Source organism: Mobula hypostoma, chromosome 8 (genome assembly GCF_963921235.1).
Source record: "Mobula hypostoma chromosome 8, sMobHyp1.1, whole genome shotgun sequence".
Classification (NCBI taxonomy): Eukaryota; Metazoa; Chordata; class Chondrichthyes; order Myliobatiformes; family Myliobatidae; genus Mobula; species Mobula hypostoma.
The window spans coordinates 124,380,062-124,395,704 of record NC_086104.1 but is presented as its reverse complement, the minus strand read 5'-3'; the positions used below and the strand labels follow the sequence as shown (position 1 = coordinate 124,395,704).

The following is a 15,643-nucleotide window of genomic DNA, read 5'->3' as shown; positions in this document are numbered from 1 at the left end:
CCTTCCCTTTCCCGAAGTCACTGATCACGTGTTCGGTTTCTCTGACGTTGAGCGTGATATTGTCGTTGGGGCACCCCTCTGTCAGGTGTCCTATCTCACTGCGGTAAGCTGGCACAGTACCATCGACTGTGATGTCGCTGGCGAATTTGAAGATGGCAATGGAGCTGTGCCTCGACACATGGGCATATGTGTAGAGAGTGGAGCAGGAGTGATGATCAGTGAGAATTTGAGCCTCTCTTAGACAGCCACAGGAGAGTGCAGGGAATGGAGGAATATAGACACTGCGTGGACAGAAGAGGTTAGTTGAATTCAAATCTGGTTTACTATCACTGACAATATGTTGTGAATTTTTTTTTGTTTATCAGCAACAGTACAGTGCAAGACAAAAAAAATCACTTCAAGTCACAATCAATAAATAGACATAAGGCATAGGAATTAGGCCATATGGCCCATCAGGGCTGATCTATTAGCCCCATCAACCTGATTCTCCTGCCTTCATAACCTTTGACGCCCTGATAATCAAGAACCACACATTAGCATCCTCTCCACATCCACTCTACCATGGCCTTTCAGTATTCAATAGGTTTCAGTGAGATCTCTCCTCATTCTTCTAAACTCCAGTGAGTACAGGTCCAGAGCCAACAAACGCTCCTCATAAGTTAACCCTTTCATTCCCAAAAGCTTTCCCTGGACCAGGAATTCCCAACCTTTTTTATTACATAGACCAATATCATTAAGCAAGGGGTCTGTGGATCCCAGATTGGTGAACCCCTGCTCTCGAACCTCTCGAATGCCAGCGCATCGTTTCAGATAAGGTGCCCACGAATGCTCACAATACTCCGTGTGGTCTGACCGGTGCTTTATAAGGCCTCAACATTACATCCTTTCTTTTATATTGTAGTCTTTTCGGAATGAATACTAGCATTGCATTTGCCTTCCTCACCACCGACTCAAACTGCAAGTTAACCTTTAAGGAATCCTGCACAAGGACTCCCAAGTCCCTTTACACCTCTAAGTTTTTCAATTTCCTCCCCTTTTAGAAAACAGTCTACACCTTTATTCCTTCCACCAAAGTGCATGACCATACACTTCCCTATACTGTATTCCATCTGCCACTTCTTTGCCAATTCTCCTAATATGTCTTAGTCCTTTTGGACACTCCCTGATTTCTCAACAATACGTGCCCCTCCACCTATCTTTGTACCATCTGTAAAACTTGGCCACCAATTCAGTCATCTAACTTATGAACATATAGGTCTCAACTCCGACCCCTGCAGAACACCTCAATAAATAGTGCAAAAGGAGAATAGTGAGGTATTGTTTATTAGCTGTTCAGAAATCTGATGATGTTGGGAAAGAAGCTGTTTCTAAAATTGAGTGTGGGTCTTCAGGCTCCTGTACCTCCTCACTGATGGTAGTAATGAGTGTATGGGGTGTCAGGGAGGGGTAGCACCTCTGGTGGGGAACATGTTGCGTCCTTTTCAGGGCGGTTAGTCCACCTTTGGTCCCCACCTGGCACTCAGCTCTCACCTGTGGCTCCCCGTAGCTGTTTGCATGCGACAGCGGCCACACCCCGGGCAATGGCTTCGACAAGCCAGCTAAACCAGGTGTGGGTAGCCGAAGGGTCTCAAACCCTCAGTGAGATAGGGAGTTGTCTATCCCAGCATGTGAAGACAGACTCCGGCGGATTGAGCGGACGAGACCAATGGAAGGTCCAACGGTCAAGAAGGCGGTCTCTGCAAGCGTCGTGGAATGTGTAGAGCGCAACAAGACACAGAAGACGTCCTGGTCATCCACTGTGCCTAGTCCCATCTCCAGCCGTCTCGACTCTTGTCTTGCCACTGGATCCAGATGGGAATTGGGAAGAGAGAGTGAGGCTGACGCTGCGCAACTCTCCCTCACTTAAATCCAAATCAAGCGCTAGTCTGGACACCATCACAAAGAAGCCGGCTGGTGGCGCAGTGGCATCAGCGCCGAACTCCAGGAGCGAAGGTTCCCAAATTCGAATCCAGTCAGGCCGCTCCCAGGCATGCTTTCCATCCGTGCCGGGTTGAGTGTCGAGCTAGCAACTCGACCTCGTAAAAAGTACTAATGGTGTCGAGGTCTTCATCGATGACGATGGACGACCCTTAATGAGAAGAGAGAGTGGCCCAGGTGGCGAGGGTCCTTAGTGACACACCCCACCTTCTTGAGGCACCACTGCTTGAAGATGTCCTCGATGGTGGGGACGGTTGAGCCTGTGATGGAGCTGGCAGGTCTACAACCCTCTGCAGTCTCTTGCGATGCTATGCACTGGAGCCTCCATTATCAGACAGTGATGCAACCAATCAGAATGATCTCCACTATAGGTCTTGATCAGGCATTAGGTCACTAGTTTAATTAACTCAGCACTTTGTTGGCCTGTTCCTTTGCTGTGCTGTTCACAGGTTCAAAGGTTCATTTTATTATCAAAGTATGTTTGCAGAATACGACTCTGAGAATTGTCTTCTCCAGATAGCCATAAAATACGGAAAAACCACGGTGGTCGTTGAAAGAAAAGACATCAACAACCCCCTACCCCGCATGAAAAAAAAAGAAATAAAACTTGCAAAACCCCCAATTCCCCCTTTGCACAAAAACTAACAGATCACCCACCCAGAAAACAGCCACTAGAACATCAAACCCCGAACCCCCAACCCCCTCCCACACAAAAAAACTCAGCGACATTAACATCAAACTCTCAACCCTGCTCTCGCACAGAAAAACAAACAGATCGCCCACCTGGAAAATGGCAACAAGAAAGAAAACACACAACACTACAGGAGACCAGATAAACTACAGTCCACACTGATAATCACAAAAGTCTCTGCATTTTGAAAACATCCTCTGACGTTATGTTCTGTAATAACATAATAAAAGCAAAGATCACATGGAGTAAAAGCAAGACCGTCATGCTGAAGCTTATAAGACTTTGGTCAGAGCATATCTGGAGTATTGTGAGCCACATTTAACAAAGGATGTGCTGGTATTCAAGAGGTTCCAGGGGATGCTTACAAGAATAATCCTGGGTGTGAAAGGGTTAACATATCAGGAATGCTTGATGGTTCTGGAGACTGGATCAAAGAGGGGGATCTCATTGAAATCGAATGAATGTTGAAAGGACTAGATATACTGGATGTGTAGAGGACGATCGCTATGGTGGGAGTGTCTAGGACCAGAGGACACAACCTCAGAATGGAGGGACGTCCCATTAGAACAGAGATGAGGAGGAATTTCTTTAGCCAGAGGGCGGTGAATCTGTGTAATTCATTGCCGCAGAAGGCCATGGAGGGCAAGTTATTTAAAGTGGAGGTTGATGGAATTTTGATTAGTAAGGCTGTCACGGGTTACAGGAAGAAGGCAGGAGAATGGGGCTGAGACAGATAATAAATCAGCCATGATTGAGTCGCAGTGCAGGCTCAATGGGCCGAATGGCCTGACTCTGCTCTTGTCTCTTATGGATATGTTCAGACTGGTGAATGGTTTGTGTTATGAACAGTCATCGGGACTGGGATCTTGGAACTCGGGGACCTCCTGGACAGATTGGACTGTCGTGGATGCCGGGGTAAAATCGCATCACCTCGAAGGACTTTGTCATCTCCTCACTGCCCGGCTCATTCAGTGCCTGGGGGAGCAGTCAACCAACACCCTTGTTATAGGGGGGAGTCTTTGATGATGGATGGTGGTGCTGGGGGCTGTGGCTTTGGGACTAGTGACACCCTACACCGGGAAGCTAACCGCTCTTTGCCCCGCTGCTCCGACAGGTGGTGGAGGAGGAGCAGACACGTTTCCTCAGCTGCCTGGGAGGCAGGAGTTTCCGCTCTGTCAGAGAGCGTTGGTGGTACATTGCCCTCAGCAAGTGCGGGGTAGGTGTCAGCTGCTGTCTCCCCTGGCCCACCCTTTCTCTATGACCACTCTCTGGACCCTACAACGCTCCTTGTCTCTGTGCTCCCCCACTCCCGTATACCTGACACCCCTCCCTGTCTCTGTGACCCCCTTCTGGACCTTAGACTTATCTCCGTCTCTGTGACCTCCTCTGGCCTGTGAACCTTTCTCTGTCTCTGTGAACCCCTACACTCATCCCCATCCCTTTGACCCCCTCCGGCCCCCATTCTGTAAATGTCTCCAGCCCTTACACTGCACTATAACCAATACTGAATTCTACCCCCTCCCATTTTTAGCCCCCTGTATATTGCTCCCCCACTATAACTCCTCTCTCCACCATCGGTATCTGAGCCTTTAACTGCCTGGGTCCCAACCTCTGGAATTCCCTGCCTCACTCTCCCCTTTCTCGCCTCAGGATTGGGACTTCTGCTGCGGATTGTGGGCCTTATGTTTGTTTTGGGGGAGCAACGCCTCCCCCACCATCACGATAATCACCCCACCTTGACGATGCACCTTCAGTCATGCACGCCCCTGGTTGTAGCACACCGCCAGTTACAATGTGCCTCCAGTTATGGTGAGGCTTCCAGTCGCCTGATCACAGTTTGTCCTGGCTCACGGCGCGCTCCCAGTTACAATACACCCATGGTTACAACCCTACAGTTATACTTCTTAAGTTCATCACCCCTGCTGGACCATCGGCTGCCAAGAGCAGCTCACCAGGTTCCCCTGTCCTGGGCCCTCAGAAGGTTGACCTGCCCCGTGGCTTCCATTTTCACCACACCACTTCACAGGTCGTCCAGGTCAAGATCCTTCCTCTCCCAGCGATGAGGCCTTTGCAGCTTCTGTTGGTGTTTCTGTGGCTCTGGGTTTTTACTGGATAAAGTTTCTAGCCCCTTGTCCAACCTTCCTCCTTTTGCACCCGGTCTTGGGGCCGTCCACGACGAGTTCACATTTACACAGCTCCCACTATATGACACAAGTCACTGCTGCCATCGCCCCCGCCCCACCTCATGGTGTCTCTCCCACGAGGTACTAACAAACTCTCCCCTCCCCGTGGTGACCACCGCCCCCGGATACGAATACCCCCTCCTCTCCCATGATGCCCCCCCCTTGGGTCGCTAACAACTCCTCCTCTCCCCGTAGTGTCCTCTCTCAGACACTGAGAACCCCTCATCTCCCCATTGTGCCCCACCCTAGGGACGACAACACTCCTTCCCCTCCCCGTGGTGCTCCTTCCTTGGGTCACCAACAACTCCTCCCGTCCCCGGGCAAAAACACGCCATTCAATTCCTGTGGTTCCCCCCCACCCCCGGACACTAACAACCTCTCCCCTCCCTGTGGTACCTCCCTCAGAGACTAATATCCCCTTCCCTCCCTGTGGTGCCCCCCTCACTCACTAATAACCCCTCCCCTTGGGGCGCTGCCTTCCCCTTTCCTCCCATGGTTACCCCTCTCGGGGCACTAATACCCCTCTCTCTTCCCCATGGTGCCCTCCCTTGTGCACTCCCTGTGATGTCCCCCCCAGCACTAACACCCCCTCCCTGCCATCTCACCCACAGAGCAGTGGGCTGCAGCTTCACTACGAGATGAAACTCACCAACGGCCACTCCTTCTGGACCCAGGAGTTCTCAGCGGACGAGGCTGGTACGGCAGAGGCTTTGGGGGTGGGGTGTTGGGGGGGGCATGATTTCAAGTGTTGAGTGAGTGGAATGTGTACCCACTGGGGTTTGGAAGGTGGAGGGGCAGGCCTCATGGACGTATCTCAGACTCTGAGAGGACAGCAGAGGGGAGATGAGATGAGCTGCTTCCTTCCCAGTGTGGGTGGTGGAGAGTAGATTACTGTTAGAGAGCATCTTGTGAGGATAGGCTGAGTGAGCCAGGGTTTTCTCTTTGCGGTGAAGGAGGATGAGAGGTGACATGCCTCTCATGCACAGCCAGAAACATTTCCCAAGTCTGACGATGGCTAATACGAGAGAGTGTAATTTTAGGGTTGGAGGAAAACTTAGCGGGCGTGTTAGAGGTTGGTTTCTTACACACAGAGAGGTGGGTGCTGGAATGCACTGCCAGGGGTCGGGGGTAGAGGCAGCAGTAAATGTTTGGGAGACTGGGGAGGGATTGAAGGAGAGTGGAAACGGGTTGGAGGGGTTAGATCTGCCATGGTCACTTATGAATGGCAGGACAGGATGGAGGGGCCGAGTGGCCTGATTCTACCCTATTCCCTTCAAAGTGAGGGTGTGAGACTGGGAGGGAGGAGGAGAGAGTGGGTAGGGATAAAGTGAATTTGGGGGAGGGGGTTGGAAAAGGCAAGAGAGGCCGAGATGTGACTGGGGGGCGGGGAGCAATGGGAGAAAGAAAGTCAAGGAAAAGAGATGGGGAGGGATTTAAGGAATGAAATGGGAGGGGGAGACAAGAGAAAGTGGCAGCGATGATGAGGGAGGAGAGGAGTGAGGGTGGATTATTGAGTGCACGGCTGAGGCAGGGAGGGATGAGAGGTTTGGGTGGGAAGGAAGATGGAGGGGAGGAGGAGAGAGCGAAGGTTGCAGAGAAAGAATCAGAATTAGATTAGATCAGTTACAAAAAATAAATAAATAGTACAAGAAAGGGATAACAAGGGATAATGTGTTCATGGACCATTCAGAAATCTGATGGCAGAGGGGAAGAATGTGGTCCTGAATCGAGTGTGGATCTTTAGGCTCCTGTACCTCCTCCCCAATGGTAGTAGTGAGAAGAGGGAATGCCCTGGATGGTGAGAGTCTTTAGTGATGGATGTCACCTTCTTGAGGCACTTGAGGTTGTGCCCGTGATGGAGGGGCTGAGTCTACAGCCCTCTGCAGCCTCTTTCGATACTTTACATCGGAGCCTCCACACCAGGCAGAGGTGCAGCCAGTCAGAATGCTCTCCGTGGTCTGAAGGAACTTGCTGGAGTCTTCGGTGACATACCAGATTTCCTCAGCCTCCTCCGAATTATAGCTGCTGACATGCCTTCGTCATGATTGAATTAACGTATTGGGCCCAGGGTCGATCCTCTGAGATGTTTGTGCCCAGGAACAAAGCAAATGGAACAGAAGGGGAAGGATGAGACCCTTGAGAGTGGAGGAGAAACCCCCAGGAGTTTTATCCTCTCTGGAAATGGAAGGAGGTAGTTCAGCAGCTGGACATGCTCAGTTCTAATGTGGCGCATCCCGAGGAGCTTGGGGGAGTTGGAGAGGCTTTGAGGTGGGATAGGGAAGGGGAGGAGTTCTCCGCAGGGAACCGAGTCCGGAGGGAGCTGGAGACAATGGGTGAGAGTTGGGATTGACAATGGGGATAGGATGAGGCAAAGGTGGGGAGTGGGGGAAGAGAGGCCAGTGCAGATGGAGTAGGCAAGTCTGTCAAGGCTGAGAGAAGAGGGGACTTGGCCACTGTCCTGATGACCACCTTTCCCCACAGGGATCTTAGAGACAGACATCACCTTCCTGGGCATCTTCCTACTTCTCTTCTGCATCTCCTGTTACTCTGCCCGTGAGTGAACATCCCTTCGGGCACTCACTCCCCTGGCTGATGGGAGAGGGGACAACGTAACCCTGAGGGTGGGGAGGTGGGGGTGGTGAGCACTGGAGAGGCTGGGGAGGAGATGGGAAAGGGATCATCTGGGTGAGAAGGGGAGGGAAGGTGAAGGGAAGGGAAGAGTGGGTGTAACAGGGGAGAAAAAGAATGAAGGACTGGGGAGCGAGGAGGGGGCAGGGAATGGAGAGACTGGAAAATGGGAAGGGGAGGAGGAGGGAAAGGAATAGAGGGACTGGGAATGGAGAGAGAGGTGGAATGATTGAGGAGGGGGAGATAGTTCGAGGAATGGGGAGGAAAGAGAGTGAAAGGGAAGATGGTGATGGAGGGAGTGGGAAGGGAGGAGGAGGAAGGGAAGTGGAGAGGGGGGGAAGTTGAGCGGGAAGTGATAGGGAGAGTGGGGGAAGAGAAGGATGTCAGGGGTGAACAGGACAGGATGAGGTGCGTATTGTGATGGGGAGGGGGAGGACTGATCTCCAACTCTGACTGCCCGCACTCACAGACCTGCTGAAGGCACGACTGCTCCTACATATCACCTACAAAATGTTCCTGGTCGCCACGGGAGTAGAAGGTGAGAATTTCCCATTACCCCCTCTCCCCCACCCACTTCCCCCCTCACCACCCTCTCTCACCCTCTTCCCCCTCCCACCCATCTCACCCCCACTCTCCCCTCCCTCTCTCCCCCTCTCCACCATCTACACACCTTCTCTCCCACCCCTCTCCCCACTCATCTCTACCCTTTCTCCCCCTCTCCCACTCATCCCCCTCTCTCCCACCCATCTCCCCCCTCTCCCCACTCATCTCCCCCTCACCCCCTTTCCCCCACCCCCATCTCCCCCTCTTTCCCTTTCCCCCTCCCTCTCCCCATCTCCTCCCTCTCCCCCCTTTTCCTCCTCTCCCCCATCCCTCTTCATCTCCCATCCATCTCCTCTCCCCCCTAACCCACCTGTGTGTGATGGGACAGTGTCGGGGGAGCTTTTCTCATTGTCTGACCCCAGAAGTGTGTGATGGGGCAGTGTGGAGGGAGCTTCACTCTGTGTCTGACCCTAGAAGTGTGTGATGGGCAGTGTGGAGGGAGCTTCACTTTGAGTTTGACACCGGGAGTGTGTGATGGGACAGTGTGGAGGCCTCTTCACTCTGTGTCTGACTCCAGAAGTCTGTGATGCGACAGTGTGGAGGGAGCTTCACTCGGTGCCTGACCCCGGGAGTGTGTGATGGGACAGTGTGGAGGGAGCTTCACTCGATGTCTGACCCCGGGAGTGTGTGATGGGACGGTGTGGACGGAGCTTCACTCTGTGTCTGACTACGGGAGTGTGTGATGGGACAGTGTGGAGGGAGCTTCACTCTGTGTCTGACCACAGGAGTGTGTGATGGGACAGTGTGGAGGGAGCTTCACTCGATGTCTGACCCCGGGAGTATATGATAGGACAGTGTGGAGGGAGCTTCACTCTGTGTCTGACCCCGGGAGTGTGTGATGGGACAGTGTGGAGGGAGCTTCACTCTGTGTCTGACCCTGGGAGTGTGTGATGGGATGGTGTGGAGGGAGCTTCACTCTGTGTCTGACCCCGGGAGTGTGTGATGGGATGGTGTGGAGGGAGCTTCACTCTGTTTTTGACCCAGGAGTGTGTGATAGGATGATATGGAAGGAGCTTCACTCTGTGTCTGACCCCAGAAGTGTGTGTTGGGAAGGTTCAGAGGGAGCTTCACTCCAAACCTCTTCCGAAGCAGACACAGAAATGCGTCTACAAAGCTGGCATACAACTGGCTGGACATGGGGCTTCCCTGATGTACATCTCTTCAAAACGGAATGGACGCCGTCAATGATCCATTGACCTTTGCAAGGCATTCTGTGGCAGTTGTATAAGAGTTAAGCATGGGCTACAAAGTGTGGTCTGAGCCCAAAAACGGAATGCCCACCAGGAAACTGTGGTCTACCTGGCCAAGGGAAAGAAATGCTGCCAGGGGCTGAGTCTCCTGAAGCAGGTAGATCAGGTCCTGGACTAGATGGACATTATGCTGAATGCACCGGCCTGGGACCATATAGGATTGGTCAAGATGTATCATCTGCCCAACACTAAGCCAAGGTGGTTGGCCGTTGCCCAGGTGAAGATCTTATAGTCCACGCACAACAGAGAGACCAGGTGCCAATTCTTTCACAGGCAGAGGTCTCCCTTCTTGAGCAACAAGATCATGACAGCTCTTTGCCACGGAAGGGCATCTGCCCAGTGGCTAGGCTTTCCCCTAGGACAAAACTATAGTCATCCCTCAGGACATCCTAGAAAGCCTGAAAAAACTGAACAATCAGGCTGTCTAGGCCAGGGGACTTGCCCTTCTGGAGTTGTTGAAGGGCTGTAGACAGCTCAGCTCAAGTCAGGGGAGAAACCAGCAACAACATGTCCTCTGGATTAACTGTCAGCCAACCCTCCCAGATCTCACTGCATGTGAGAACAAGGACCTGCAGAAGGAGCAGAATTCTTTGTAGATTCCATCAAGATTCATGATAGAGGAGCTCTACCTCCTGTTTTGGGAATCCCCACCTCTTCTCCTATGAGTAAAAGAAGGGTGAGCCACAGTCCAAATCCCACAGCATTTGGATCTGCTTCGTGACTGCTGAAGCTGCAGATTCCTCAAGTTGTCTTTCTTCCTCTGGCATTCCTGCCATAACTGTGGGTCGCCAGCGGTTGGACCTGGATGGGAGTCTAAGTCAAGCAACTCTCTCTCGAGCCACTCAGTCTCAGAGCCCTGTCTCTATTGACCTCCAAAAGTATCTCCAACATAGAAACCAGATATGGGCAAAGCCCACATCCCACCATACGCATAGTGAGTAGATATCCTTCCAGCCTCCCTCTGGGTGGCCCAAAACTCCTGGAACAAATCCCGGAATTGACTGTCCTCCAGCGCCCGAGATGCAGTGCCCAGATCCTACCCATGAGTGGAGAGAAGTGAACTCCATCCACACGAGATGGTGGTCCAAGCACGACACTGGCTGCAAGGAGAACTCCGACATGCGGGAGACATACACCCGAGAGATATTGGGGTGGTCTATGTGGAAATCTCCCCCTCTAGACCTTCTTGAGGTGGGACTAGAGTCAGAACCTTCCCCCGAATGTAATGCAGTCCCCAAGGCCGACGGAGCTCAGCAGAGTGGAGCTCAGCCTGATGGAATAGGTGCATTTGCAACGTACCGTGCTGAAGTGCAGTGGTACACCATCCAGACGCACGGCCAGGTGGAGCAGACAGCTGGGAACGATATCCTGCACTTTTATGATTTTTGGCTGAAAAGTTAGGGCCAACAAAACTGCACCCCGCTAGAGATGGAGCTGAGGTGGCTCGTGTAGACCCATCCTTGCCACTCCAGGGAGCCAAGTGGACTCGTGTCCTGGGACGGTCTGGGTTTCCTGCAGGAAACTCACCACCTCTCCAGTCCCTGAGAGATTGTTAAAGCTGCAGAGAGCCGTTCAAATTGAGACCAGCTATGGCGAGCATCACATTGGGAGTATGTTAGGACTCTGCACCAGCAGCCTTCCGAGTGAGACCGGAGACAACCTTCACCGTACACTCCCCAAAAAAGAGCAAGACTGCTCTTTGCCCTCCAGGCTTGAGTAGTGCTGAAGACACTTTGTGACCCACCCTGCGATCCTCTGAAGGAGTGAGGCTGCCTGTCATCTTGATGCCCCTTACCAGGTTATCCAGGAATATTTTAAGCTGTCAGCTATCATTCCCGGACACAGCCTTCCCCTTCCCCTTCCATCCGATGATGACTTGCAAAGACTTCGCCAACCTCGGCATGAGCGCTCCTAGGGGTCCCCCAGGACCCTGATCCTGGTAGTGAGAGGGGCTGGTCACCGCTACCCCAGCCTTCCCCAGCCTTCCCCAGCCTGTGACTATGACTAAGGGGGCACTAATAAATCCAGGGTGGAGCTCTCCGGGGCAGCCTCAGTTGCCAAAGCAGGGGCAACACCACTTCTCGGCAACGCCTTCCTGTGGACACACTCCACCCACCGCAGAGTTCGGGGAAGCTTCTGAAAGATTATTTCTGAGGCTGACCTGAACCGGGATTCCCACCCCCTCCGATGACGCTCCCATGTCTACCCTCTCTCTCTCCTACTGGGAGAGGAACTCCTCTTCATGTCGGAGGAGCACCCAGGTACAGGGACCACAGATGCAGCCACACTCTCTGCTTCCACCACCCTGTCCACCCGCACACCTCTCTCAGCCTCCCACTGACCTTCAGGGCAAGTAGGTTCCTTGGTACAAGGGGCAGGGGCAGGCGTGAGCTCTGTGCCCTCAGGGGCCTTCTTCTTTGGGTGTTTGGACTTCTTCGCCTTCCTGCCCAATGGGTTCCCTACCTGAACTATAGGGGCAGAGGTAGAAGAAGCAACAGAAGCAGGTGCAAAGGTAGGAGCAGGAACAGGGGCAGGAGCAGGGGTATGGGCAGTGGTGCCAGAGGTGGACTGCTTGGGCCAGGGATTGGAACAGTCCCTCCTATGCTTCCCTGCAGTGAAAGAGCTCCAGTACACCTAGTCATCTACTCCTTTGTCCCGGATAATAAACCGACCTGCAGTGTCCTGTATAAACAGCTGGTGGGATTGCGCTGTGAAGGGTAAGCCTCTTCAACTGTTATTTAATGGCAGTGACCTCTGATCTTACTCGTCCCAGGAGGGCTAGATGGGGAAGGAGGGCTTCATTGGGAATAAAGGGTGCTTGAGGATGATCCATTGTGTGGGAGCGGTCGCCAGCTCCATCTGCAAAAATGTGCCTTCAGCTGTGACCTCCCTGACTGAGAGCCCGGTGCACCAACTCGACAGTCATCAGGTGCCACGCCACCTTCCCAAACTCTTTCTCAGAGGTCACAATGCTGCCTACCCCAACCATGCCTCCGTGCACTGTCCAAACTCTGTCTCAGGAGTCACAGCAGTGTCTACCCCCACCAGTGCACTGCTGCAGATTATTCCCAGGGTGTAAAACACATTGCACCTCCGTTCATCCTCCACCGACCGAAACAAACTTTGCCGAGGATGGTGAGGATTGCATCGTTCCCCGGAGGCCTGTGACTGCCAGGAGACCGATCCAGCGAGGTGGCATAACAGTCTGAAATGAGAAGCAAATAGAATAAGCACTGCTAAAATATAAGCAGCAATGTCTGCTGATAAAGTCCTGGAGCGAGTAGTGTTCCTGGATGGAAAAGTTTGGAACCTCCCGCAGTTAGCCCGCTCCTGCAGTATCAGCAGATCCCATCGGTCTAGTCACCCTGAGGCTTTGGGGTCCCAAGAAGTGCTGGAACGGGCAACAGACAGTCTAGAGCAGCTTAAGCAGCAGGCTAGAAGAGCAATCTTCTGTTGCCGGGGCAGTAGGAAGGAGCCCCTCACTCATAGGTCTCTTGGCGTGGCGCCAGGAAGGGCTCCTTTGGCCTCAAAGAACTCCCAGGCCACAAAAGGACGAAATGATCAAACCGGGAGTGAGAGTGTGATAGGACGGTGCGGAGGGAGCTTCTCTTGGTGTCTGACCCGAGGAGTGTTTGATGGGACAGTGCAGAGGGAGTTACACTCTGTGTTGGGTGGGATGGGGAGATGTGCGTGTGGTGTGCGTGAAATCAGACTGATCCTTCAGGGCTCGGGTGAGGATGGAATTCCTGCAGGCTGTCTCCTGTGCACTTCCCTCCCCACACGGTGACGTTGGTTTCTGTGTTTCAGTCCTCAGCCTGCTGTTCTTCTGTATTTACTGGGGTCACTACGCAACAGATGGAGTCGGTAACCACTCTATCAAAATCCTGGGTATGTCTGGAGATTGGGAATGGGTGGGGGATAGCGGGGACATGAAGAATCTTAGGGCCTGGTTCTATTGCCCAGATACTGAACACTTGAATGAGGCAGAGTTTTTCGGAGAGCTTAGGGAGAGATAGAGGATAGATTGAGGAGGGATAGGAGATAGATTGAAGAAGAAGAGAGAAAGCGAGAAAGCTAGCTTCTGTGGGGGAGGGGGGAGAGATAGAAAGGGGGATAATTTGCAGGGGGAATAATGTAGAGATAGAGAAGGGGAGAGTGGAGACAGAAGTGGAATTTGGAGAAATAGCGAGGGGGTTTATGCAGAGAGCAGAGACTGGGGTAAGTATAAAGAGGTAGCGGACCAGAGGAAACAAAGTGGGATGGAGTTTGCGGAGGTAGAGAGAAAGACAGTCGGGGAGAGAAAGTGTGGGAGAGAGGTGACAGTTTCGGGAGATAGATATGGGAGAGATGGCGAAGGAGATAGAGTGGGGAAAGTTTGGGAGAGTTTGGGGAGATAGCGGGGAGATAGAGATTGAGTGAGTGGGGGAGAGGGGTGAGGTTGGGGAGAGTAAGTGGAGAGAGGGGGAGAGTATGTAGACGGGAGAGAGGGGAAGTTTGAGGACGGGGGAGATTGAGGAGAGAGGGGAGAGTTTGTGGAGAGAGAGGCGGGAGTTTGAAGAGAAAGGGGTAGAGATTGAGGAGAGGGGGAGAGGGTGGAGTTTGAGGAGAGAGGGGAGTTTGAGGAAAGAGGGGAAAGTTTGAGGAGAGAGGGGGAGTTTGAAGAGAAAGGGGTAGAGGTTGAGGAGAGGACAGAGTTTGAGGAGAGGGGAGAGCTTGGTGAGAGACAGGTGAGGGTATGTGGAGAGAGGAGGAGACTATGGGGAGAGTGAGCGGAGAATTTGAGGAGTGAGGGGGAGAGTTTGGGGAAAATGAGAGGAGAGGGTTTGAGGAGAGAGGGAGGGGAGATTGGTGAGAAGGAGAGGAGAGTTTGGGGAGAGAGAGATGAGAGGAGAGATTAGGGAGAGAGTTTGGGGAGAGGGGGAGAGAGTTTGGGAGAGGGGGAGAGAGTTTGGGGAGGAAGAGGGGAGAGTTTGGGGAAAGAGAGGGGAGGGTTTGTGGAGAGGGGGGAGTTTGAGGAGAGAGAGGGTATAGTTTGAGGAGAGAGGAAAATGTTTGGGGAGTGATGGGAGAGGTTGGGGAGAGAGAGGAGAGTTAGGGAGAGAGTTTGGGGAAAGAATGGGAAAGTGAGGGGAGAATTTGGGCATAGAGAGAGGGAAAGAGTTTGGGAAAGAGAGAAGGGGAATGGGGAGGGTGTTTGCGGGGAATTGGGGAGGAGAGGCTGCTTGAGATAGAATGGGGAGGAGAGGGTGTTTGAGGGGGAATGGGGAGGAAGGTGTTTGAGGGAGAATGGGGAGAGGGGGTGTTTGAGGGGTAATACGGAGGGGGTGTTTGAGGGGGAATGGGGAGGGAAGGGTGTTTGAGGGGGAATGGGGAGCAGAGGTTTGAGGGGGAATGTGGAGGAGAGGGTGTTTGAGGGGGAATGGGGAGGAGAGGGTGTTTGAGGGGGAATGGGAAGAGAGGGTGTTTGAGGGGGAATGGGGAGGAGAGGGTGTTTGATGGGGAATGGGGAGGAGTGGGTGTTTCAAGGGGAGTGGGGAGGAGAGGGTGTTTGAGGGGGAACGGGGAGGAGAGGGTGTTTGAGGGGGAATGGGGAGAGAGGGTGTTTGAGGGGGAATGGGGAGGAGAGGGTGTTTGATGGGGAATGGGGAGGAGTGGGTGTTTCAAGGGGAGTGGGGAGGAGAGGGTGTTTGAGGGGGAACGGGGAGGAGAGGGTGTTTGTGGGAAATGGGGAGAGGGTGTTTGAGGGGGAATGGGGAGGAGAGGGTGTTTGAAGGGGAATGGGGACAGGGTGTTTGAAGGGGAAGGAGGAGAGGGTATTTGATGGGGAATGGGGATGAGAGGGTGTTTCAAGGGGAATGGGGAGAGAGGGTGTTTGAAGGGGAATGGGGACAGGGTGTTTGAGAGGAAATGGGGAGAAGGTGTTTGAGGGGGAATGGGGAGGCGAGTGTTTTTTGGGGGAATGAGGAGGAAAGGGTGTTTGAGGGGGAATACGGAAGGGGAGTTTGAGGGGGAATGGGAAGAGGATGTTTGAGGGGGAATTGGAAGAGGATGTTTGAGGGGGAATGGGAAGGAGAGGGTGTTTGAGGGGTATGGGGAGGAGAGGGTGTTTCAAGGGGAATGGGGAGGAGAGGATGTTTGCAGGGGAACGGGGAGGAGAGGGTGTTTGAGGGAAATGGAGAGAGGGTGTTTGAGGGGGAATGGGGACAGGGTGTTTGAGGGGGAATGGGAAGGAGAGGGTGTTTGAGGGGGAATGCGGACAGGGTGTTTGAGGGGGAAGGAGGAGAGGGTGTTTGAGGGGGAATGGTGAGAAG

General features: G+C 53.1%; 1 protein-coding gene across 1 annotated transcript in view; it reads left to right on the top strand.

Annotated features, from left to right (window-relative positions):
* The window catches only part of tmem145 (transmembrane protein 145), a 152,179-nt gene that overhangs the window by 27,721 nt on the left and 108,815 nt on the right, over positions 1–15,643 (top strand). The window contains exons 5-9 of the mRNA XM_063055262.1: positions 3,783–3,884; positions 5,463–5,547; positions 7,333–7,404; positions 7,949–8,017; positions 13,140–13,220. Coding sequence (XP_062911332.1) covers positions 3,783–3,884; positions 5,463–5,547; positions 7,333–7,404; positions 7,949–8,017; positions 13,140–13,220 — 409 coding nt within the window. The remainder of the gene's footprint in view (positions 1–3,782; positions 3,885–5,462; positions 5,548–7,332; positions 7,405–7,948; positions 8,018–13,139; positions 13,221–15,643) is intronic.